The sequence below is a fragment of the Phodopus roborovskii genome, unplaced genomic scaffold, assembly GCF_943737965.1.
Source record: "Phodopus roborovskii unplaced genomic scaffold, PHOROB, whole genome shotgun sequence".
Taxonomy (NCBI): Eukaryota; Metazoa; Chordata; class Mammalia; order Rodentia; family Cricetidae; genus Phodopus; species Phodopus roborovskii.
Genome location: NW_026126416.1, coordinates 32,777,194 through 32,803,021, shown reverse-complemented (window position 1 = coordinate 32,803,021; position 25,828 = coordinate 32,777,194). Strand labels below are relative to the sequence as shown.

Here is a 25,828-nt window from a genome sequence, read left to right as displayed (position 1 = left end):
CTCTTCAGGCACCCACAGGTATCAGGCATGCATGTGGTTCACATATATGTGCAAGCAAACCACCCATACACGTAAAATGATTTTAAAACTCTAAAATATATTTCAATTAAAAAATATCTTTTCCTTGGGGCTGGAGAGATGGCTCAGCAATTAAAAGTGCTTGCTGCTCTTCTAAAGGACCTAAGTTTTGCTCCCAGCATCGATGTTTGGCTCCAAGGGCTCCAGGCCTGCTTCTGGTCCCTGAAAGATACTTGCACCCAAATGGTGCACACACGCACGTGCACACACACACACACAATTAAATAAAATCATTCTCGTAAAATTCAAGATGGTTGGAACCACTAAGTTGCTATCTAAACACAGATATTGAGAATTTTGTTGTTTTTATGAACCTAAGTAACTCCTAGATGAGTTTTATTAAACAATAACTATTTTAAAATGTTGGCAATTTCTCACCCTCCCAGAAAGCTCGAAAGCAATGAAAACTTATTCCTTTCATCTAAGTAAGTAATGATTAAATGATACATGAAAGTAAGTGGCTGCAAATGTGGCACAGAATTATTATTATAATAAAATGTGATTTTCTTTTTTTGCAAATATTTACTTTACAACAACAACAAAAAATAGGCATTTAGACTTGCCTTAGTTTTGTCTGTTAGAGTGGTAGTTACTCAATAGTCAGATAGGAAAGCAGCACTTAATAGAATTCTCAATATTTTATTAGGACATTCAGGTTGATAGAAAGCTCTTTCAAATAATAACTATCGCATAAACATAGCAACTTATAAGCAACTGCTCTTAAGCTCTTTGGTCAAATGAAAAAGAATCTTGGCTCTTTGATACTTTCCAATTCCTTTTGGAGAGTTATAACCCTGAAAATATAAAAGTCTAATAAGGCACTTAGCACCAAGAATAATAAAAACATAATGATATTTAAAAATATGAATTCTGTTTCCTTTCCCCAGGCCTCTGTGGGTCGAGTTCCCTGATGACATAGAGACTTTCGGTGTGGATGATGAATACATGCTGGGTAAGTATTTATAGGTTAGTCGTAGTTATGATGGATTCTATAACTATATTTTTATTATATTTTCTAGTGAGAGTAACTGAAACCCAAGAAAGAGAATAATAAAAACAAAAAGTGTCCCTTCACCTTTTTGTTTTGTTTTTTGTTTTTTGTTTTTTGGGTTTTTTTTTTTTTTTAGTCAGCGTCTTATTTAGTTCAGACTGGCCAAGTTCTGGGATTACAGGTATGCCCCATCACACATGGGGCTGGGGATTGAACTTGGAGCCTCATGAATACTAGACAAGTATTCAACCAACTCAGCTACAGCCCCAGCCCTCCTTCACCAGAGATTTAATGCAATAGTTAGACAGAAGCTCTAGTTTGTTGTAATGTAGCCCTTACAATATAGTTTTTATTAATGCCAAATAAATCTATTGTATTGGTAGGTGTAATTTGAGGGTTCCAATTGGGGCCCACTCCCCCAAAGCCTGATAAGATTGCTACAGAAAGGAAAGTATGAAAAGTAGATCAGATGGCTATAGTAAAGACACACAAGAACTTGTTTCGTGTGTAATATTAGACCTCACTTTTTTTCTTGTGAGACAGGGCTTTGTAGCCCAGGTTATCCTTAAACTTGTAATCCTTTTCATCAGTGTCCTGATTGCTGAATTTACAAACATATACGCCCATGCCTAGCTAGGCTTCTTTAAAGAGGATGAACTGAAATCTAGATCATGGAAGCTTGTGTATTAAGAATGGAACTCAAGAACAAGGCTAGATATTGAGACCCAAAGAATGAATTACATCCTAAATAGTGGAAACCTCCAAATATAAATGATAATAGTAACAATTGCAGTAATATAGTTCAGGGCATGATCTTGAATAACATGCACAAGGCTCTGTGCTCAGTCCCTGGCACTTGATGCTTCAGTTTAGTGACTGTCTTGGAGAAGTGGCTTTCATCATTCCTCACCTCTTTATACCTTAGTCTTCTCCTCCCCACTTAAAGTCAGTCCTGCCTCTTACGTAATTTTTATTTTATTCTATACTTTTACCTCTTTCAGTATTTGTTTTAGCCTTAATTCACTTGTATTTACTTTTTAGAAAAGATTTATTTATTTATTTATTTTTTATGTAAGAGTGCTCTATCCGTTTGTATATCTTTATTCCAGAAGAGGGAATCAGATCCTATGTTGACGGGACCTAGGTTGACCATGTGGTTGCTGGGAATCGAACTCAGGACCCCTGAAAGAGCAGTTAGTGCTCTTAACTGCTGAGGCATCTCACCAGCCCTGTAATTACTTTTTAATATATATCTTCATCACTTACTACAAACTCCATGATTTTTGGAGCCATGTTTTTTTTTTTTTTTTTTCTTTACTCCTATGTCCCCAGAGCCTAGCATGGTGCCTGAAACTCAGTAAATAAATCTTTATTGACCAAAATTCAAGATAGGCATAGTGGTACATGCCTATAACCCCAACACTCACAATACTAAGGCAGGAAGATCACAAGTTCAAGGTGCCTGGGTTACATAGTGAGACCCTATAAATAAAGCTTTAAGATGAATTAATTAGTAGATTCACTTTACACATGTGTGTCACCAATATAAAAACAAAAGTAACATTCTAGACTATTCTTAAGAGAAGTACAGCTCTGCAATGGTAACTGTATTATGAGATAATCTTTTTGTACACTATGAAGCTGCATCTCTGCCAAGGCACATTCTGATTTGTTAAATATAGAGCTGAATAGCCAATAACTAGGCAGGAGAGGCTAGGAGGGACTTCCAGGGAGAGAGAACTCTTGGAAAGAACCTAAAAGGTGGGAATTTACCAGTGAGACCCAAAGCAAGTTGGACATACAGTATGGAGGAGAGATAACAATCATGTGGCAGAATGTAGATGAATATAAACAGGTTAATTTAACTTATAAGAGTTAGTTGGAGCTGGGTGGTCATGGAACACGCCTTTAATCACAGCACTCAGGAGGCAGAGGCAGGTGAGTCTCTGTGAGTTCAAGCCCAGCCTGGTCTACTGAGCAAGTTCCAGGACAGGCTCCAAAACAATACAGAGAAACCCTGTCTTGAAAAAGAAAAAAAGAAAAAAGAAAAGAAAAGAAAAAAGGAGTTAGTTGGGAGCAAGCCTAATCTAAGGCCAAGTTTTCATAACTTAAAAAAGGTCTCTGTGTCATTATTCGGAAGTTGGCAATCCAAAGAAGGTTCGACTACAGTAACTGGCCAAGCAAAGGGCCTAAAGAGCTGCACTGACCAGACTTCTAGATAACATTGTGGCATACTCTAACCAGTGTGATTTGTAGCAGACAATGAAGCACTTGGGAAGATGCAATGGTGCTTTCTGATTACTGGCATACCAATAGGTATACAGAAAATGAAACTGGAACTGAGCATGGCTGTTCAAGCCTGTAACCATAGTACTCAAGAGTCTGAGGCAGGAGGATCATCCTAAGGCCAATCTGGGATGCAGAGCAAGTTCCAGGTCAGTCTTGGCTACATAGCAAGACCTTGTCTCAAAACACCCAAAACCAATGCAAATAAGCACACAAGGTGCAATAGAATATTTCAGGGTCCCTGCCCTATAATCCTAAAAGCCATAAGTAGGTTTAATCCATTACCTTTTTGAGCTCTGCCCTTTTCATTGCTTCTCTTTGGTGAATTATTTGTTCAACTCACATGGTCTCTGCCCTATAGAAGATTACAGTCTAGTGATCTTAAGATCACAGTAGTGTTCAGCTAAGCAAAAGGAGCTTTCAGGTGTCCTATAATGATACTCAGTTTTATCTCCTCTTCATTTTTTAGGAAGTGCTTTGTTGGTTCATCCAGTCACAGAGCCACAGACCGCCATGGTTGACGTATTCTTGCCAGGGTCAAATGAGGTAAGAGCAATAACAGATATATCTTGTGTCTCCTAGCTCTCATGCCTGCTTTTCTCTTGGGAAAGAGATTGCTCCAGCATGCAGTTGTGAATTTGCCACAGATGACTGTAGCTTTTCCACAGTCGTGACTATAACTTAATGGGGGAAGATGGAGAAGCTGGATAGGTGACCACCTTAGGGAGGTTTTGCTTTCACACTTTGACTTGTATAAGTGGGTCCTTAGGGGGGGGCATGGCTTTAAGGTAGAGGAGTTACCCCACCCAGTTACTTTATGGGACTCTTTTGTAATTCAGCAACTAACCTCCTTTGCTAGGGCTCCCAGATAAGAGTTAGGATCTTGTCTCCGAATCTCATACTCAACCCCCAAAAGGAGCAATGCTGTAGGGGTAACCCAGTTTCCCTCCAGATCTGTTTCCTCTTCCCTCCTGCCTCGTGTGTGCTTGGCTTGTTTTTTTGTATGCTCTCCTTTCTTTGTTTTGTTTTCTCTCTCTCATCTTACTTATGGTTACAAGCGTTAAATTGGCTTCTTTATTGTGCATACATGATGGGGAATGTGCACATGCCTCAGCATGCAGGTGGAGATCAGAGAAGAATTTTATGGACTTAGTTCTCTCCTTCCCCCTCTGTGTGGGTTCTGGGGAGCAAATTCAGGCATCCAGATTTTACCATTACTCTGAGACATGTCACTAGCTCAAGCATGAAGCTCTTACAAGACAGTGGACAGTATGTCACACTGTACCTTCCATGACAAGATTTTAATATTTTCCCTTTTTTCTCTTAAATTTTGTTTTATTGGAGGGGGGGATACAGGAACATAGTGTGGGTGTAAAGGGATGGGAAAATGGATGGGGTCAAGATACATGATGTAAAAGACACATAGAATGAATAAAAAGTAGAGGGGAAGAACCATGGAGGCATCATCTCAGTCTTTCACGCACACCAAGTTCTACTATCACACATATGTAGCACCTAGCATGGTGCTGGGTTGTTCAGTAATTAACTTTTGAATGTATAGATGGACAAGGAATGACCTTTAGTTCATCAAGCATACCCTTTGGTAACGTCTTACTCTTCCTTCTCTTTTTGAGATGGGATCTCATGTATCTCAGACTACCTTTGAAATTTAAGGTGAACCTGAACTTCTGACCCTCCTGACTAGAATTACAAGCATGTGCCACTATGCCCAAGTACCACCATGCCCAAGTACCACCATGCCCAAGTACCACCATGCCCAGTTTATTCTATGCTGAGGATTGAATACTGGGCTTTGTGTGTGCTGTAGGATTTTCTTTTCCTTCTTCCCTCCCTCCCTCCCTCTCTTTCTTTCTTTCTTTCTTTCTTTCTTTCTTTCTTTCTCTCTTCTTTTCAAGACAGGGATTCACTGTGTAGCCCTGACTGTCCTGGAACTCACTGGCTTTAAACTCACTGAGACCTGCCTGCCTCTGCCTCTTGAATGCTGGGATCAAAGGCATGTGCCACCACCACCACCACCAGGCTCAGCTGAAATTTTCTTAAAAGAATATAATCAGATCTGGTGGTACAGGCTCATAATTCCAGTAGGAAGATTGCAACTTCAAGTCCTAGCTGGACTATGTGGTGAGTTCAGGGCCAGCCTGGGTACCTTTTATGTCCCGGTATCCAATGAAAAGTAAAGAGGGCAGGAGATACACTTCAGTGGTAAATTCCTTAGGTATGAGACCTTAGGTTCAATCCCAAGTAGCACATACTAGTATGCACCCCCCACAACATGCATGCATGTTCACAGAGCATTGGGGGAGTGGTGTCTTCTTCCTAACTTTTCCCATAAATTTTAATTGTACTTATTTGAACTTTCTTTTTATTTCTTCTTTCATGGGAGTGCAAGAGAGCTTCATTATAGGGCAAAAAAGAAATAGTCATTGGGTAAATACAGGCTTCTCAGGAGAGAGATTACTCATACTGTCTTTTCAATAGAGTCTGTTACGTTTTTAGGTCTGGTATGACTCTAAGACATTTGCACAGTGGAATGGAGGATGTACTGTGAAGATTCCAGTAACCTTGGATACTGTAAGTTATTTTCAGGGTATTATTTTTTACCTATTTAGCTGTGTTAGTCTGTTCAGAATACAGCCTGGGTGGTACACAACAGAAATTTTTCTTCCCATAGTTCTAAAGGCATAAGACCTATATAAAAGTGTCAGCTGACTCAGGTCCTCCTGGCATGTAGGGGGTGATGGGATGGAAGAGGAAGGGGACAATTGTAGTGAGATAGTCCATCTGTGGCACTGACCACGCCCATTGGGGGTGGAGCCATGGGCAGAGTGACCTGGGGAAGGAGGTCGGAGGGGAGCCAGGAAAGGCTCTCTTGCTGGCGCCCGAACAGGGACTTGAACCCTGGACCCTGCCCATTGGGGGGAGGGTGGAGCCATGGGCGTGGTCAGTGCCACAGATGGACTATCTCACTACAGACAATGTTCTTGTAAATGGGGCTGGGGAATTTACTTGGTGATTAAGAGTACTGTTGCTCTCACAGAGGACCTAGGTTTGCTCCCAGTACCCACACAGTGGCTACAGTCACCTGCAGGTGATCCAGCACCTTCTACCTGGCCCCCACAGGCACCAAACAAACACATGTGGTACACATACATACATACAAACATGTAAACATACATACATACAAACATACATACATACAAATACATACAAACATGTTCTTGTAAGGATAGTATTCTTATCATATCAGGACTTATCCTTATGACCCTGTCTCCAGATATAGTCCCTTCAGTGTATGGGGCTTCAACATATGTACAGGAGGGATAAGCATCCTGTTTACAATGTACTTCTGTAAAAAGCGAACCAAGGGTAATGGTGTTTAACATAATAACACATACATGTATGTACAGAGGAAACAGGGTATAATCACACTTGCCCTGGGCTGTGCTTGGGAGAGGATTTGGGAAGCAATGGGAGTGACTGCTGAAGGATACAGTTTGCTTCTAGGATTTTATAATTGATCATGGCTATGGTTACATAACTGAATATACTGAAGTGGTTTGATTGTATACTCTAATTGTAAATTTTGAACCATATTAATTGTACCAATAAAGCTGTTAAGATATGTGAAGAGTTGAAAAATACATATACTCTGACTGGTGGCCTAGAGTATTGAGGATAAACAACTCTTTCCTGTTTATCTACTCTTGTGTCTAAGAACAGTAACGCTGAGAACAGAAACAGTGGCCAGTGCAATGCCAAACACAGTGTAAAAAAGTGAGAGGTGCGACTCTGGGCCTCCAGGCAAGAGAACACATCAGTTATGAAATCAGAATCAAAGTAATCATCCCCCTGAATCACGAGCATGACCACAGACCCTGTGGAATAAAGTTTAATAGAGTAGTGCTGTTATCTTTACAAATTGTGGTCCAAGGTTTTGCTATAAAGAAACTGGCTCCAGACATCAACTTTCAGGTCCAGAAGAGCCCTTAGCAATCTTCTACCCTAATCCCTTTTGTCTTAGTCACTATTCTGTTGCTGTGAAAAGACACCATGACCAAGGCAACTCTTATGGAAGAAAGTATTTAGTTGGAGGCTTCCTTATAGATTCAGAGGCTTAGTCTATTATTATCATGGCAGACAGCATGGCGCTGGAGAAGTAGCTGAGAGCTACATCCTGCCCTGTAAGCTGAGAAAGGCACAGGACTTGATGACTTTTGAAACTCCAAAGCCCACTCTTCCTCCAAAAGGGCCACACCCCAGTCCTTCTAATTCTTTCAAATAGTTCCACTCACTGGTGACCAAATATTCAAATATAGGAGCCTATGTGGCCCATTCTTATTCAAACAATCATGTGCTTCATTTGCATATGAAGAAGCTGACAGTCAGAGTGAATTTTTTTTTGTTCAGAATCACCACTGGATTGTAAGTCCCTTCCTACCCACTGCAAGTTTTCTGAACTCTGAGTCTGCAGCCCATTATAACTGTGTTCTTTGAGGGTGTGTGTGGGGGGGTGAGGGTTGTTTGTTTGTTTGTTTAAAGAAGGTCAACAGACCTTAGGGCCTCAGGGTGTGCTAATCTTGTCTGGGCAAGCTCTCTCTTTGTTTCCTAAGGACCCTATTCACCACCTGCTGACTCACAAGAAAGGAGGGGCAGTGTGAATTCTTGGTATCTTTTTATCTCAGGGCCTTGTGAGGGGAAGTTAACAAATTCCAAGGAACTGATATTGGTCTGGGTTAGCTTTCCAGGTCAGTCCATCCTTCATTTCAAGTGGGGGGGAGAGGTTCTTTAACTTTACTTTTTTGTCTTTCAGCATAAAGTTGGAAAGAGAAAATTAACTTCACAAAATTGTCTTCTGACCTTCATACACATGCCATGACATGGATGTGTCACATACAAATACACACAAAGCCATGCTTATAAATAATAAATAAGTAAATAATTTCAATAGATCGTTTTTTTAGTCAAGCCATTTTCTTTTAACTTCACAGTCCCCATGCTTGCCATTCCTCTGCCTGTAAATATTCTTTGCTTGAGTCTGCATCTCATACAGTGAAATATTTTGAAATTCTACTTGGAAAGTTCCTTGAATGGGTATGTTATCCCTGAGAGTACTGTTCTGTTGCAGATACCTGTGTTCCAACGAGGCGGAAGTGTGCTACCAATAAAGACCAGTGTGGGAAAATCCACAGGCTGGATGGCTGACTCCCCATATGGACTCCGGCTTGCTTTAAGCAGCCAGGTACGAGGAAAGCCAGCTATCCCCTACCCCTTCTATTCCATCTCTTTACAGTAGTGGCCTTTGGAGAGGATGAAAAGGTAATGACTCTCTTATGAAACAGTGCTCCAGTGTTCATCTCAAAATCAAGGGCTGAATTATTTCTGAATCACTGTGAAGTCTGCCATCCCTGACATTTTTCTTAATAACTACAAGATCAAGGAATGATGCAAATATGTTTCTTGGGCATGTAATGTCTGTCTCTTAGGTAGACATAGATTGTTAATGGGAGAACATTTATAATGCAGCTTGCCCCTGCAGTAGTTGTGAAACTCAGTCTCCTACAGAAGAGGGACATAAAGTAACCTATTCAGTGACTTGTATTCTTATCAGGCAGCTCAAATCACTAAGGTCTCCTTGAGTATGGCTTGAGAGTGCCAAAAGTATCTTTTCAGCTAAGTGAAGCCTGTGTTATGCACATCTCTTATCCATTTACCCCAGTACCTTACAGTGTAAGACCCGCGGAGGGCATGGACCCTCATGCCCCGACTCAGGAAAGGCGCCCCCCCCCCCAAATCACTCACAAGAAGCAGTCTTGATGCAAAAGCATGAGGTTTTTATATTCCAGTGCACTGGGGTCCACAGCCATACTCCATGTGGCGTAAAGGACTGGGAACCCTTGGTACAGGGTTCAGACAGCTTTTATAGGGTTACAACAAAGTCCGCGCATCACAAACCAATCATCTCATAGCATCCAGTGTGGACCAATCAATTTGAACTATCCAAGCCCGTGCTTTGTCCAGGAAGTTTGCTTTCGATAGGGATCCTGGATAGTGTGACAAGCCCACGCTTAGCCCAGGAAGTCTGCTTTCCCTAGGGCTCCTGGGTAGTGTGGCATGGCTCATTTCCTGTTCTCATTCACTCACAGGTGCTGTTGGTAAACCCACCCTGTAGTAAACAGTCAAGAATGACCTTTTGCCTACTTACTGCTAGGGGGCGGAGTCTAGGGAAAATTAGGCTAAATTTTTCCATCCTTATAACAGAGCCAAATATATATTCTCGTTATAGTTATGTGTATTTATAGCAATATTGTAAAATAGGTAAATTACAGTTTTCTTTTCCATGCATTTTATTCAAACTTGTCTTCTTCAGCCAAACTCTGGTCCAGGATCCATGTGGGGTACCAGAATGAATGCAATAAGCTAGAGACCCATCCTGAAGCCAACACTGTTAATAAGTAACCTGCTATGTGGAGGGCTGTGTGTTTGGCTACAAAAGAGGTCCTCCCACTTTGAGTAGGAAGGTCTTCTAAGGACAGTTGCTTTCATCTATTATACAGTGATATATTTCAACTTCAGTTCTGTTCCGTGAACTTTCTTGTCACATTCTGGGATAATATTTTCATTGAAGCAATTACTGATCATACTTTATATTTAATTTTCCTTCAACAAAGTCTAACTCTTTGTATTCCTCTTATGTAGCCTCACTGTTCATCATGTTATTTTATTATCTACTCAGGAGTGATTGGATATTGAATGTATTTGAATGTATAAGGAACTTGTGTGTAACTCTGTGTAGCTTGGATACTCAGTTTTTCAGGCTTTTCACCAATTTTCAGACGTTACTCTTTGCCACTAGAAGATGACTTTTTTCCTGTAAAACTATTGCCATTAGCAGATCCTCTGTGATTCACTCCGCAGGATTTGGCTGTGGGGGAGCTGTACCTTGATGATGGCCATTCCTTCCAGTACCTCCACCAGGACCGGTTCTTACACCGCAGGTTTTCATTCTGTTCCGGTGTTCTGATCAACAGGTGAGGACAGCCCCAAAGCTGTGACTCTTAAAAGATTATACTGCCCTCTTGGCATCTTCAACTAAGTGGATAGCTCAAATTTTAAACTACTATTTAAGCTTGAGAGATGGCCTGTGGGTTAAAGAGCCCTGGAAGCTCTTGAAGGGGACCCAAGTTCACTTCCCAACATCCATATGTTCTGTAACACCAGCTGCAGGGGATCTGACCCCCCCAACTCTTCTGGTCTGTAAGGGCATGTGGTGTACTTACATACATGTAGCCAAAACATTCGTGTTCATAAAATAAAAATAATAGAAAATCTTGGAGGTATTATTTAAGTAAACAAATGGTGAGGGCCATTTGTATTTTAATTACTGACCCTGAAAGCTCCTCCCTTTTTGTCCACATCTTCTTTACCCAACCTGCCTACAAAATAAAACTACTTAGCTTAAGTACTTGTTAATACCTTCATTCCCCTGTGCACCAATCAATTAAATACCTGGTTTCTTTCCGTTAGATTGTAATGTTCAAGCCACCCTGTGCCTTTTGTGTCCTTCATGTGGTTCAGGGAGATTGATGTAGCCACGATTACCTAGTCCCTGGCACATGGAACCATCTGTTTTCATCTGTTTTTCCTACTGAATATGGCTCCTGTGTGTACCATGACTCCATAGAGGCAGACCGGAAGAACTCACAAGGATGGAGATGTTGACCCAGTGACCAATTAAAATCCCTGTGAATCTCCTTTTCCTGAGAACATTTGTAACTTTTCCAGGTGTGCTGATGAGAAGGGTCGTTATCCCAGCAAGTGCATAGTGGAGCAGATCTTGGTCTTAGGCCTTAGGAAGAAGCCATCTTCTGTAACTACCCACTTACCTGGTAAGCATTTGTCCATGTAAACACAGAGGTACCTGCAATGAAAAGGTGCTTTGTTCCCAAACTGACAATCTCTGCCCTTCCTGGGTCAGTTCTCTAGTCTCTAGAGGGAGCAGCCAATCTGCTTCTCATCATGAATTAGTCTTTCTGCCCACAGTTAATATTTACTAAGAGAAATTGTTGAAGACCTAAGATAGTATCCTAGGTGTTTCTTAATTTGTAATAGGTTACAGCCATCTTCGGCCCTGGAGAATCCTTAGCATTTTAAGGAACTAATGCAAGAGATGGTGTAGAATTGTGCCCTCCCTTACCTCCTGCATTTCTTGAACAAATCACTCTGCTCCTTCTAGTTTCTTTCTAACCAGGAGTATACTCCAAACGGATTATCTGTTTGTGTTTTAAAACATTCACAGGAGTTCATGAATAAGAATGCTTCTTCTAAGTGAGGTGTGACATTGTTTGAGAGCACCAGACAACCTATCAGATTTGGAGGGGGAAATAGTTACTTTTTTCCTGGTTTCTCAATGTCTTTTTTATTGTTTTGCTATTTAGATGGTAAGGTTCAGCCTGAAGCTTTTACATACTCCACCAAAACATGTGCCCTGAGTCTGGAGAAGCTTTCCCTCAGCATTGCTGATGACTGGGAGGTCCATATCAGATGATGAGCAGGGGCACTGGTGATGAGTGTGTAAGCCTCCGGACCACCCAACCTCCTAGCCTTCTGTGAGATCTGTGCTGCCATCCAGATTGCTTCCCTGGAAAAAATTATATATTGCTTATCTCTAACATACTGATGACCAGTAGATTTCAGATTTGAAGATTTCAGGTGCAGTGGCCCACTCCAGCAATCACAGCACTCGGGAAGCTAAGGCAGAAGGATCATAAGTTCAAGACTAGCTAAAGCTGGATCACAAGACCTTGTCTCAAAAATCAAAAATATGACTTCAAAATTTACATCGAAAGATGTGTTATTGATGAACTGTACAAACACTGCCCTTCCCACAGACCCATAAATCCTGAGCCATTGATAGAGCTGTGAGCAGCCTGACCTGGAACTACTCTGGAGGCCCATTTGTAGGGCTTGCATCAGGCTATGCAGCACACTCACTCTAGCTGTTACAGCTGCAGAGTTTTCAGACCAGTCTCCAAACAGATGGCAGTGCCTGGTACTCTCTGCATTGCCTTCCATAACAGTAGCCCAGGCACAGCGCCCTCTCCTCCACACACTGCATGGAGAGGACTGTGGAAAGCTCCCCCTAGAGAAAGTTTCCCTTTCCTGTTCTGAGACTCAAAAGTATCAAGTCAATCTTCGAATTCAGATTTACTCCTAATTATATTTTACTAAATACTCTCTACTAACCAAAGAATATTTATAGCACGAATAAGCTATAATTAGTAATAATGAAATAAATACCCATTACCACAAGTAAACTTGAAAAATAGAGCACAAGGCTAGGATTATAATAACACAAGTGTAAGAGGCCCTTGTTTTAGACACAATCAATAACCAAAATAAGTAATATTTTAATGCACTGTCTTTAAAAAGCAAATTGAATACAAAAACCCCAGGCTGAGTAAAAGACTTTAAATAAAGACAGCTCAGTGTTACTGACTTCCTTTTGCACTGGGGTTGCGATGTGGCTTGGCACGGGCTTGACTATTGTACCATAGTAGTTGCATCACAACACTTCTGGCTCTGCAGACCCGAGACTTTCTGCTGTCTCCATCAGCAGATACTGAGGAGGCCTCAGTTTCTCAGCACATGAACCCCTCACTACATTTCTTCCATTTAGCCAACTGCAACTGTCCCCATTCTGCTTTCCCTTTCCTTAACCACAGTACCCCCCCCCCCTTGTCTCCACCTATACAGGTCTTACCATCCTTCCAGACCCAACCCAAATCCTACTTTCCTGTGAAAACTTCTAACCTGGCACTCCAAACCCCGTGGTTTCGCCCGTCTCTGAAATGCTGCCCCACATACACTTGTGCCCTACTTTGCATTCTCAGGGATGTGCCTTGGTACTACAAGTAGGACCGCGAATTTCCCCTCTAGAGTGTATGTTCCTTAAGATCACGTTCTAGTTCTCCCATATCTGTTACACCACTGTTGTAGTTTAATGGAAAATGTCCCCCATGGGCTCATATGCTTGAACACTTGGTCCCCCGGTGGTGGCAATGCCTGGGGAGTTGTGGAACTTTTGGGAGGCACAGCCTTGCTAGAAGAAATGCGTCATTGAGGGTGGGCTTTGCTCAGTTATAGCCTCATTCCAGGTCCCGTATGCTTGCACTGCTTCCTGTGTGCTGCTGAGATGTGATCTCTCTCGGCCGCCTGCTCCAGCACCTGCTGCCATGCCTCCCTTGCTATGCAGCTCTCCGTGTGGAATGCAAGCCAGAATAAACTCTTCTATAAGTTGCTTTTGGTCTCGGTGTTTTATCACAGTTTTCTCTGTTTGCTTCCTGGTCAGGAGGTAGATGTTTTTGCTTTGGCACAAGTTTCTTACATGAGCCTTTTTACAGGCCCAAACCAATGGAGCTAATTGACGTGGGCAGGAACCTCTAAAACTGTGGGCCAAAATAAACCTTTTTGTCTATGTAAGTTAATTATCTCATATATTTTGTTATAGTGATGGATAGTCAATTGATACCATGAGTAAATGGTCATTTATCCCAACCTAACCCCAAAGTGATATTAAATTCAGGCTTTTTCTACATGAGTTAACTTGTTTAATCCTTACACCAACCCAACAACAGAATGACTACCATCATGCCAATTTTACATGAGAGAAGACTGGCTTGTAGGAAGAAAGAACAAGATAACTCAGCTAAAGTTACACAGTCATAGCCAGTAGTGGCCAACCTAGACTTTGAACCTAGACAGCCACCCTTCAGAAACTGCTCTCATCTGTTCTCCTTCAGGAGTATTGATAACTTGTGCATATTCTTGGAGGGACAGGAATATAGGCTGATGGTTCCAGTAGCCAAGATATAGGGTTCCTACCAGCTACATTACTAAGATTCATAAGCCTAACCATACTTCCCTTCCCTTCTCTCTCTCTCTCTCTCTCTCTCTCTCTCTCTCCTCTCTCTCTCTCTCTCTCTGTGTGTGTGTGTGTGTGTGTGTGTGTGTGTGTGTTGTGGGGGGGTAATATGTATGTATACATGTTTCTGTGTGTGTGAGTGTGGGCATGCACATGTACACATGGACCCTGGCACACAGAAGAGAACAACCTAGGGTGTTGGTCCTTGCTGTCATCTTGTTTGAGACGGTCTTTTTGTTGTGTGCTGCTGCAGAAGCTGACAGCCCAGCCCACTCTAGGGGTTCTGTCTGTGCTTCCCATCTCTCTAGATGCACTGGGATGGCAACATGCTCCTGCACCTAGTTTTACTGGGAGCTCAGGCCTTCACACTTACATGGCAAGTGCTTCCCCACTGATCTGTCTCTCTTGTCCTATGCCACCTATTTCAGCTGTCATTTCTTTCCCTTTCCCATGTCTTGTAATCCTGGATCTATGAAGCTGGTTGCTTAGGAACAGGCACAGCTGCAAGCTGAGGCAAGCCTTTATTCAGCCAGACTTCAGATGCATCCATCTCATCATGATGTGGAGAGCAGCTACCTTGGGTAAAAACCAGGTGGAAGCCTGGCAAGCAATTCCCTTCCCTGGCCACTTTCATTCTCATTTAAAAGCCCTGAAGCCAATTCTAGGCATGACATCCTTGGACTTGACACCAATCTGTCTCAGTATCTATTTCCAGCTTCTGTCTAGATGCTGATGTGGTATGGATAAACAAATAATCTTCTAAGATACACGTTGTGTAGTAGACTTGATCTCAGTGTGTATTTACAGGTAGGAAGAGGCAGGAGGAGTCTAGGTCCAATGCTTGAGAAGAGAGGGATTTCCTTTACTGAAAATTCTACTGCATAGCATTTTCTACCCAGTTGGACTGAAAGCTGATTCCAGAACATCCTAGAAAAGATACTCTAATATTAAGTGACATTCTTTTATAAAGTAAAAATCATGTTCTCTAAAACATACAGAATATGTCTCCAGACCTCTCATGGCTTAGATTCCAGCTAGCTGTTCAAATACTGTTTCCTGTGCATCCGGTGGCCACTGCTTCAGTAGCCTGTATGGCTGCCTAGTGCTTAGACAATTCGCTGGTTTCTGGTGTTCCCCTGTCTCAGATACTCTCCTTTTGTGACAACAAAAGTTCTTAGTGTCAATGTAGGAAATGCCCAGCGAGGTCCTTCCCTACCACTCAGTCTAGCCACACACTGGCCTCTTGCTTTTATGCTCACCATCTCACTTCATGTCTATTTTTAGTTTTCCTGGCTTAAGCTTCTTCAGGCCACTGAAACACAACCCTCACTCTCTTTCTGTCCCTCTGGCAAGCATGCTGCTGGTGGGAGCCCCCAGGTAGAAACTGCTTCGAAACCCTTTAGTGCCTCTTCTTCAGGAACCTATGGCACTAGGATCACAGCTCGGCTATTTAAGCTGGTCATAAGCCAGCCAGCTTTCTGATAGGACTTAAACTTTGAAGTGAATGTGGCCATTTTCTCTCAGATGAGAGAATCGCTTCGACTTCCGCCTTGTGGTTGCTTCCTTTCCTTGAAGGTAGCTGAATCTTGTCTTCTTTAAAAACATCTTCCTTCCAAAGTTTCCTGCCATGCCAACCGTCATTAGTGCAACGGTGGCCCCGAGGACAGGGGCTGAGCCCAGGTCCCCAGGGCCTGGTCCTCACCCAGCCCAAGGGAAGACCACCGAAGCTGGAGGTGGACACCCAAGTGGCATCTACTCGGCCATCATCAGCCGCAATTTCCCAATTATCGGAGTGAAAGAGAAGACCTTTGAGCAGCTCCACAAAAAGTGCCTGGAGAAGAAAGTTCTTTATCTGGATCCGGAGTTCCCGCCAGATGAAACCTCTCTCTTTTATAGCCAGAAGTTCCCCATCCAGTTTGTCTGGAAGAGACCTCCGGTGAGTAGTCTACTGGCTTTTAGCTGGCTGGAGTTTGCCCTCAGAGAAGTCCTCCCACTCAGCACCTCCCAAGCACAGCTGTGCACATGGGCAGGGGGGGAAGGATCCTGGCAGGGGCCTGCTGGGCTCTGGCTGCAATAGTGAAAAGAGAAGGACAGGGTCAAGTCCAAGAGAGGGCAGGCAGAGCTGGTTCTCTCTCACTTTCCCTTTCTGCTTTTCATGAAAGTAACCAGGTCCCTCATTCATCAATAAAATGGCCATCCATTCCCCAGAACCAGTTCTAGAATGTGCAGAGATACCTTCTCTGCCTAAATGTATTGAGACTGCTTCCATTTCTTGGGCTAAATCATGAGATGTTGTCCTTTGGTTTGCCAGTGACTGTGGATTTCTGAGACAGGGAAATCAGGAGAAGAGGAGCAAGGCCAAAACTCCCTTTTCAAACACAGAATACTGGGCTTAGAATAATTTTTGTCTGTTTACCTCACTGCATAGATTTGGAAGTCAAGGCCCATCGTGAAACAGACCCAGCACATGATAGGACCTGGGTGAAACCCTACTCGCTAGCCTCAGGCTTTCACTTACAGGGATCCATCAGAGGGAAAAGTATGTTCCTCTGGCTTCCCTTCTCTGATCATGCTTTCACTGTGACTTTTGTTTTTGATACAAGAAAGATTTTAGTCACAAAATAATCTGGGGCTAGGTGTAGAGTTCAATGGTAGAGCTATGCTTAGTGTGTATGAAGCTACATGTCCCATCCCTGGCACTGATAAAAATAGATAGATGATGGATGGATAGATAGACAGACAGACAAGACACATAGATGGAAGAGAAAAAGTAATCACAAAGAGAAAGAAATAGTTATTGCATATCTACCAGCATCACATATTGAGCAAGTTACTAAGATTGTAATAAGCAAGAGACAAAAACATACTATTATGAAGCCTGGCATCTTAAGGGGTTGGGCAATGAGTTAAAGTGACTGTCAGGACTCAGTGTCCAGAGTGGACAGGGTCAAAGAGAGCAGGCCATGTCTGGGGAGAGAAAACTTCCACGAAAAAGTAATGTTAGGCTCTTCACAGGATTTACTGGCCATGTTTTTCTCTATTTACTAACCAGAGCTGACACCAGGCTCCTCTCCTCTCCTGCTGTCCTTTGATAAGGCCCATCATGGCTGTTATAATTGTCCTCAGTTTAGAAGGGAATGTTGCAGTGAGCCAGGTGTAGCTCAGCACACACTCTGCATGTGTGAGGTCTCAGATTCCATCCAAGTCATGGGGGTAGGCAATCCAATGTATTTAGACATGCCACACCCCTGTTGAACCTGCAGCATAAGTCTTAGCTGAGCAGCAGCCCGTCTCAGGCTAGCCCATGCTGGTCTCTCACCTCCACGCTCTTCCCCCAGGCTTGATGCTGCAGCTGAAATCTGGCTGCTGCAGCTGAAATCTGGCTACAGTGCCCTTCCAGGGTTTGGATGATTGATTTGTCCTTGCTTTCACTGCATACCTGCTCAAGCGCCACCTCCTTCAAGCTTTCTCACCTCTCTTCTGGTGTTGAGAGCAGCATCTGTTCATAGCCATTTGTAGACACAGTACATATATGGAGCACAACAGTACACAAATGATGGTAGTGAATAAAAACCCACATCTAAGGGCTGGACCCAGGACAGCCCTGCTCAGCGGTATTCAAAGGACAAAGGGAGCAAAACCTACAAACAAAACACTGTTCTTACTGGAGTCACTGACAGCTTTGATCCTAAAAGCTACATTGCACGTGTGAACACACACGCGCGCGCGCGAACACACACACACACGTGCTCTGGGAGTGACAGTTATCCCATGTATACACAGTCCTGTCAGCACATATGAGCCAGTATCCTCCAAGAGACCTGGCTGTTCCATATTGGGCCCCTACCACCATCACCAACAACAAAGAGCCTGAATTTTCCAGCCTCCTTGGTTAAAATGCCTGTGTGTGTCCCACATATATAAGATCAGGGCATAGGGTTGTGTAGAGATGGTTGATTTGCTTCCTTGCGCCTACAAGTGGTGGTTTATCACTGTATAGTTTTCCCAGTTCCCAGGGACCCGATGCCTCTTGTGATCTCTGCAGGCTCCAGCACACATGTGCTACACATACATACACTCAGGCACACGTACATATGTTCATATAAACTGAAAGAACGAGACATACGTCCTTGTATTTGTTAACATAAATTATAAAATGGGTTTAGAGATGGGTAGTTGGAATGGGCCGTGCATGTGTTATCCAAGCTCTTCACTTTACATGATTATGATCCAGAAAGTACAATGGATTATGTATGAGTCACACAAATTAATTGAAATTAGAAAATTGAAATGACTCCAGAACTTTCTGAAATGTAAAACTGTAGCCAGGCAGTAGTTCCAGGACAGTCAGAGTTACATAGAGACCCTTGAAAAAATAAAACAAAAAAATGTAAAGCCATTCTTGGAAACATCCATTCTCCATGCACTTCCTTGGACACAGTTACCTCTTTCAGGCCTAAGAGCTTGAAAAGGGGATCGTGTCCTCTGAGTAAACACTAGATGAGGACTTCATTTTCTTGGTGTATCTCCTCCCCCCTCCCTGCTATTCATGTTATAACCCCATATCCAGCTGTGCTTTGCCCAGCTGTCTGTCCTTTATTCCTTGGCTTACTAGTTCCCTAGCTGCCAAGACCTGGACATGAATAAAACTGCCAGTCAGACAGAAGCCCTTCAGAACCTCCATCTAGTTGGCTTATTGCTTATGACCATAATTGGAAATGTCTTGAATTACACTCAAGAGTGATGTTGAGGTGAGTTTCCCAAACTGTCATTTATCACCGACCATTTCACCCAGTCTGAAATTTTCATGCTAGCACTTGTAGTACGAAAAATATGAACTCAGAGAGAGCAAGAGATTGGTGTTCAAGCTGAAGATCAGAAAAGCAAAGCAGCCACACCACCCTCTTACCTCTACCAAGGCTGGGGCAATCCTGTCTTCAGCGTAGTCTGAGACCCTGCTCCTGTCTTATATTCCTCTCTAGTGCTGGGATTAAAGGCACGCACCACCACCACCACCACCCAGCATCTATGGCTAACTAGTGTGGCTGCTGGGATTAAAGGAGTGAACAGCTATGGCTTGCCTAGCTTTGCATTCTGATCTCCAGGCAAGCTTTGTTAGATTGTTAAATCCTATGTCCAGAATCCAAATCACCACCAGGAGACTGATTCTGTTGCAAAAGTAAAGAGTCTTTATTTGTGAGTTGACTTGGGTCCCCACAAAGTGGTGGCAGCAGAGATAACAATAGTAGCAGCAGCACAACAGGAGAGGAACCTGACCAATGAGGGAATGGGGTTTTTATAGTAGCCAAGCAGGAGGAAGGAAGATTGGGGAATTCCAAACCTGCCTACCTACAGACTTGGAATTGGCTCAAGCATGGACTGAGTTGATTGGCTGCTGCTCTGGGTCTGGGGGGGGGGGTGAGGGAGGAGTTCCAAGCTCTCAGCTTGTGACTGGCTGTCCCATGAAGTATCAGGAATTCCCAGTCTGAAGGGAATTCCCACCCTGAGGAGATTCCAAACCCAGGGGGAATTACAAGCCTGCAGGCCTGGGATTGGTCAGTTTTTCCAGCTTGGGGATCGGCTGGTTTTATGTCAGGGGCAGAGATGGCTCTGATTCTAGAGCCAAACTGTGTTTCTTTCTATGGTTCTTTTTGGCTTTTTTGGCTCTACTTTTAGGGCCTGGGTGGATTTCTTTTACAGGTTCCAATTCCAGAGGCAAGGTGTGTTCTTTTGGTGCTAGTCTCGGGGGTTGGGGTGTTTTTTCCTGGCTCTAGGTTTAAGGATAAAATGTCTCTTTTGCTGGCTCAGGCCCTAAATCTAGGATGTGTTTCTTTCACTCGGTTGAAGCTCAGAGTTGAGCCATTCAGGGACTGTATAGGGGCTGCAGATCAGGGATCTTTCTGGGGTCTCTCAAGATCATAAACAATATATCACCACACTTGCTTGATCTCCTTGTCCACAGGGAGAAATGGCCACTCCCCAGCCCAACCAAGCTCTTTGGAAGGAGGCTTGGCAGTGTAAGATGCATTATGGTTTCAGAGCTATGGGGGAAAGTGAGAAATGTGAGGGAAAATACTGCACGGGTGGAAAAAGGAGGCAAATCAGACCCTGTCCCGCCCACTTCCGTGTCCCACACCTGACAGCCCCAGCCCACGGCTCTCCCTTCTTCCATGCTGCCTACCACTGTGAATCCAGATAACATGGCTAGATTTTGCTGCTCTCTATGTCAACTCACCTCCTTGCCCCTTCCAAGATCTTCACTATCCAGACAGAAGTAATTTATCCTCAGTCATAAGGCAATTACTCCAGGAATACAGACAATAGCAAAGGCACAAGATAACAAAATTAAAAAGCAACAGCTCTGTGTATCAGGAGTCTTGTTCCTTATCCAGAGTTCTGTCTGATTCTTTGCACATATTTTTTCTCTTTGTACATCTTTAGTAGATATCCCTGAATCCTTAACATGGTAGAAACTTTCTGTCAGGAGGAAAAAGAGATGGAAAAATGAGATGGGGGAGAAAAAGAGAGAATTCTCGTGACTACAGGTACCTGCAGAAAAGGTACCTTTGCAAAAGCCATATGTGCTCTTTAACCTATGAGCCGTTCGTTATAACTACATCAAGAGTAATTGAGCCAGGCATGTTGGTACCTGCCTGTAGTCCTAGCTATTGAGGAAGCTGAAGCAGGAGGATTGTTGACACTGTGGAGTTTAAGGTTAGCCTTAAAGATAAACAAAAACAAATCAGCAACAATAAAGTACTTTGCTTATAGGAGGTGAACATGATTGTTTTGGCTTGTTTGTTTGGTAGGCTGGTTTTTTGAGATAGGTTGGTTTTGTGTAGCCCTGGCTGTCCTGGAACTCACTCTGTAGACCTGCCTCTTCCTCCCAAATGCTTAAATTAAAGCCATATACCAGCATCATTGTTTTCTAAGGAGAAAAATGAAATAAAAAGAAAAGATTTGCTGGTTGATATATAACAAGAATGATAGCTAGATGACACAGAGGTGGACAAGGAGAACACACACACACACACACACACACACACACACACACACACACACACACACACACACGGCTCCTGCTGTTCTTTATGGCCTGACACTCTCTGAAGCTGTTAAATACCCGAGTCAAATAACCTTTTAGGGGAGGGCAGACTTGCACTGAACCTTGATTTGAAGTGACAGCACTGAGCCAACATGCCCAGAAACTGGTGTAGAAACTGGTGTAGGAGTGTGGAGAGAGGTGAGCAAAGGGAGAGGAAATGCTGAGGACGCATTGAGCTCTAGGGTGGGAAAGACTGAGGAAGGGACCTGCTGCTCAGAGGCTGTGGGTTGAGGTTTGGTGTTTAAAGTCTCCAAGGAAGCCCCAAGGCCTGTAGTACTGGGGAAGCATTCTGGTTACTTAGCTTCCTCCTGACACGAAGATCCTGAGGGGCAAAGGACCTCTCTTTCTGTAGCTTACATGCCCTGGTTCCCACTGCTGGAGAGCTCTTCACTTCTAGCCAGGAGTCATCTGGCTGCAGCCCAGACAATGGCGTCCTCTGTGAGGCAGTCCTCTCTGTCCTTGGATAATCTGTCACCCTGCCTCTGGCTGCTTTATCAAATAGTCACAGAACGCTAAGGCAGAGGCTTTTCCAGCACAGAGCATATCAGTGCCATCACCTACACAGCCAGGCCTCATTGTCTGCAGGTCCTGTGTTTGTTATTCTCCTCCTCAGTTAAATTCATCAGTAACTTCAAATCAGTGTTGTGGGTATTTGTGGACTTTCCTAGCTGAGGTCAAACACTGGCCAACACATCAGCACCCTTAAGGAAGGGCCTTTTGCTGATCCCAGAAGGCTTCTGGGACTTACAGGCTCCCCCCCCACCACACACACACACACACACACACACACACACACACACACACACACACACACACACCTCTAAAGGGAACTCTATAATCTGAGTGCATTCCCAGCCTGGGGTCACTTAGGCAGAAGAATTAATTCTGAAATGAAGAAACACAAGGCTGGTACCAAATAACTATTATCCCATGCCATCGTGAGCAGATTTGGAGACAGCTGTACTCCAGAAGAACCTAGTCTATATGCAAACAAGCCCTAGCCTAGTACCTGGCCATAACTACAAGCTCATTTCCCAGGTCATTATCTTCTCAGTGGTGCTGGGTTAGCAAGAGGTCTGCCTGACACCTTCTGTCAGACAGTTGAAATGGAAGTTGGGTCACTGCACTGGCCACAGAAAGGAAGAACTTGGCCACTGTACACAAGAAGACCTGGTGGGCAGCTTGGCTCTGCCACTTCTAGCAGCAAGTCAGTAAATCAGTCTGAGTTTGACTTTCCTTTTCCATAGAGGAGCTAAGTGCACTGTGAACTTAGCACTGTTCTGGAATAGCGTTCCTAAAGTCCTAGGAGCTCACAGTAAGGCAATAATCAGAGTTAACAGAGGCAGCACAGGACTCTGGCTTTGAAACCAGACAAACCAGAAGCTACACCCACCACTTAACCATATGACTGACTATTCCCAGGTTGGGGCTTCCTCATCATTAAAGAGCAAAAGAAAACTCCAGCTGTCATGGAGTTGCTGGAAGGCTGAAACAGGAGACCGAATCCAGTACACAAGTAACGCAGGCAGTGAGTGGTGGTGTTGGTAACTGGTCCAGCCAGCAACCAGCTGCTCAGCAGAGAATCACGGTAGCTCCAGCTGGGGACAGCAGCGGGTAGAGGAGGCTGCAACATCTTGGTGAAAGTGGAGGTTCCAGACATAACTGTTAGGACTGTCTCCTTCAAAACAGCAGCTCCTACTGAGGGTCTTGATGGGGACAGAGATCTAGGGACCACGGTGACTAAGTTTAAATGACTTGGCAGTTACCATGTTGGAAATGAGAAGGGCAGGGACAGAAATGACCAATAAACCACAAAAAGATGAACTACCCTTATAAATAATAGCCCAACATCCTTTTTGTACATTTGTGGTTTTAGTTTAATTTTTTCCCCCTCCTCCTCCTTCTCCTCTTTCTCGTCCTGGTTTTTGGGACAGGGTCTGTCTACATAGTTCTGGCTGGCCTGGAACTCACAGATATTTGCTTGCCTTTGCCTCTCGAATGATGGGGCTAAGGTTGTGGGCCACCAGGTCTTATTTAGTATCATTTTGTGTGTATCTGTGCATGATTTGTGTGTGCGCGTGCATGTGTATGTGTGTGTGTGCGCGCACACACGCGCGCGCCTTAACACGTGTATCTGAGGACACATTTGAGGAGTTGGTTCTCCCTTCCACCCTTCCCTGAGTCCCAGGTTTGAACTCAGGTCATGAGGCTCATACAGTATGTTCCTCCACCCACTGTGCTGTCTAACTGGCCCCATTCCTGTATGTCTAACCATCTGTTATTTCTACACCTGCTAATGTCTTTCATTCTCAGTGTCTTACTTTTAATTTTTAAATTTTATTTATTTATGTGTGGTACGTGCTACAACACACGTGTCAAGGTCTGAGGACAACTATCGGAAATTAGTTCTCTCCTTCCACTGAGTGGGTCCCAGGAATTGAACTCAGATCATCATGCTTGGTATCAGGTGTCTCTGTGTCTCTACCTGCTGAGCCATCTCTCTAGCCCCACCCCTGATTTTTTTGTTGTTGTTGTTTTGTTTTGTTTTCTGAGACTGAGGGTCTCTGGAGTTTTGGAGCTTTGGAGCATGTCCTGGAACTCACACTTTAGACCAGAGATCCACCTGCCTCTGCCTCCCGAGTGCTGGGATTAAAGATGTCTACCACCACCACCTAGCTTTATTTTCTTTAATACATCATTGTGGTGATAACTTGTTTATGATCTAACAAATAAAATTTGCCTGAAGATCAGAGTGCAAAGCTAGTCACACTAATTAGCCAAAGAGGTCAGGCAGTGGTGGCACACACCTTTAATCCCAGAAGCCACACTAGTTAGCCATAGAGGCCAGGCGGTGGTGTTTCACACACACCTTTAATCCCAGAACTCGGGAGACAGAGTCAGATGGATCTCTGTTAGTTCAAGGCCACCTTGATCTACATGAAATTGATCCCATCTAAAAGAGAAACAGAGCTCACACAAAGGTGACCACAGCACTTGGAGTCACACGCCTTTAATCTCAGCACTGAGGAGGTGGAGACAGGAAGGTATATGGCCTCTAAAAGAGGAATACTGGTGGGGGGAATGTCCTTCTGTATTATGTTTCTCTTATTGGTTATGAATGAAACACTGTTGGGCCAATGGCCAATGAGGCAGTAAGATAGGGGAGGAGGAGAAGTCTGGGAATGGTAGGCACAAGAGTTTGCCAGAACTGTCACAATGTAGCAGGCAAAGGAGTTGCAGGTCTGGCTTTCTCCTGAAAGATAAGACCATGTGGGAATACATAGATTAATAGTAGTGGGTTAATAATTAACACAGAACTAGCCAATAGGAAGCCGTAGTCATCAGCCACCAGTTTCCTAATTAATACAAGTCTTTGTGTGTTCATTTGGGGCTCACATTACAGAATGTAAGGCAGAAGGAGACACAGCTCATGGCAGTCTGAGGCAGCAGTCTAATGAGCAGTGCAGTCTGAGGCAGTCAGTCTGAGGGATGCAGTCTGAGGAGGCAGTCTGAGGACAGGATTGGCCCGTTGGTCCTGAGCACTGGTAAAGGTAAGAACTCTCCAGAAGCTGGCCACTTTGCTTCTCTGACCTTTCAGCTGCCACGCTCTCATAGCTGTCTCTTGAGTTTTTATTATTAGTAACAATTAGAATTCATGCTACACATCGTCTTGAATATATGGTCGTTGGTAAGGCAAGCTTATCATTTCTTCCCTTGTGCTGTCCAAGTTTAGTGTCTGTTACACTAGCTTCTTTAAGTGGTTGGGGACTGTACTTTCTTCTTTTCTCTGAGATTGTGTCAGATCAAAACTAGATGCCCTTAAAAAAAACTCTTGTGACTGCTTCCTCTAAAGGAAATTTTTTTTACAGGTGCAACTGTTTTGATAATCATGGGATCATGTGAAACTGTTTTTCTTTGTCAGTACTAATTTTTATTTTTCTAGGAATTTTTGGTAACTGTCTATGAAAATTTTGCTTAAAAATGTTTTGTTAGATATTAATATAGACACATAAACATTTGTAGCAAATGTTTATGTAAAATATGTTCTTATTCTTTCAATTTCAGCATTCCTGTGTTCTGATACCTTAAAACTATCTAAAACTTAAAAAAAAAAAAAATCCAATCTCTGGGCTGGAGAAATGGTCTAGCAGTTAAGAGCACTGGCTCTACGATTCCCAACGCGGTACAGTGGCCAACAACCGTCTGTAATGCTAGTGCCAAGGGATCTATCGCCACCTTCTGGTCATCTCAGGAAGAGCATGCATGTAGTGAATATTGTGAACACAGAACTGCCAAAATACCCATATACATTAAAAGTAAATTTAAATAATTTTAAATTCAATCTCTATTTAGATATGGTGATGTAAATCTGTAATCCTAGAACTCAGAGGAGGAGGCAAGAGGATCAGGAATTCAAGGCCAGCCT

At 43.4% G+C, this 25,828-nt stretch overlaps 2 protein-coding genes across 3 annotated transcripts in view; both read left to right on the top strand.

Annotated features, from left to right (window-relative positions):
- Ganc (glucosidase alpha, neutral C) overlaps window positions 1-12,145 on the top strand; it is a 49,034-nt gene extending 36,889 nt beyond the window's left edge. For both annotated transcript variants that reach the window (XM_051183634.1, XM_051183633.1), the window contains exons 18-24: window positions 966-1,030; window positions 3,825-3,901; window positions 5,873-5,947; window positions 8,502-8,615; window positions 10,292-10,404; window positions 11,159-11,262; window positions 11,812-12,145. In XM_051183634.1, coding sequence (XP_051039591.1) covers window positions 966-1,030; window positions 3,825-3,901; window positions 5,873-5,947; window positions 8,502-8,615; window positions 10,292-10,404; window positions 11,159-11,262; window positions 11,812-11,921 — 658 coding nt within the window. In that variant the 3' untranslated portion in view covers window positions 11,922-12,145. The remainder of the gene's footprint in view (window positions 1-965; window positions 1,031-3,824; window positions 3,902-5,872; window positions 5,948-8,501; window positions 8,616-10,291; window positions 10,405-11,158; window positions 11,263-11,811) is intronic.
- Window positions 12,146-15,612: 3,467 nt separating this feature from the next.
- Window positions 15,613-25,828, top strand: part of Capn3 (calpain 3) — a 50,844-nt gene continuing 40,628 nt past the window's right edge. The window contains exon 1 of the mRNA XM_051183631.1: window positions 15,613-16,233. Coding sequence (XP_051039588.1) covers window positions 15,925-16,233 — 309 coding nt within the window. The 5' untranslated portion in view covers window positions 15,613-15,924. The remainder of the gene's footprint in view (window positions 16,234-25,828) is intronic.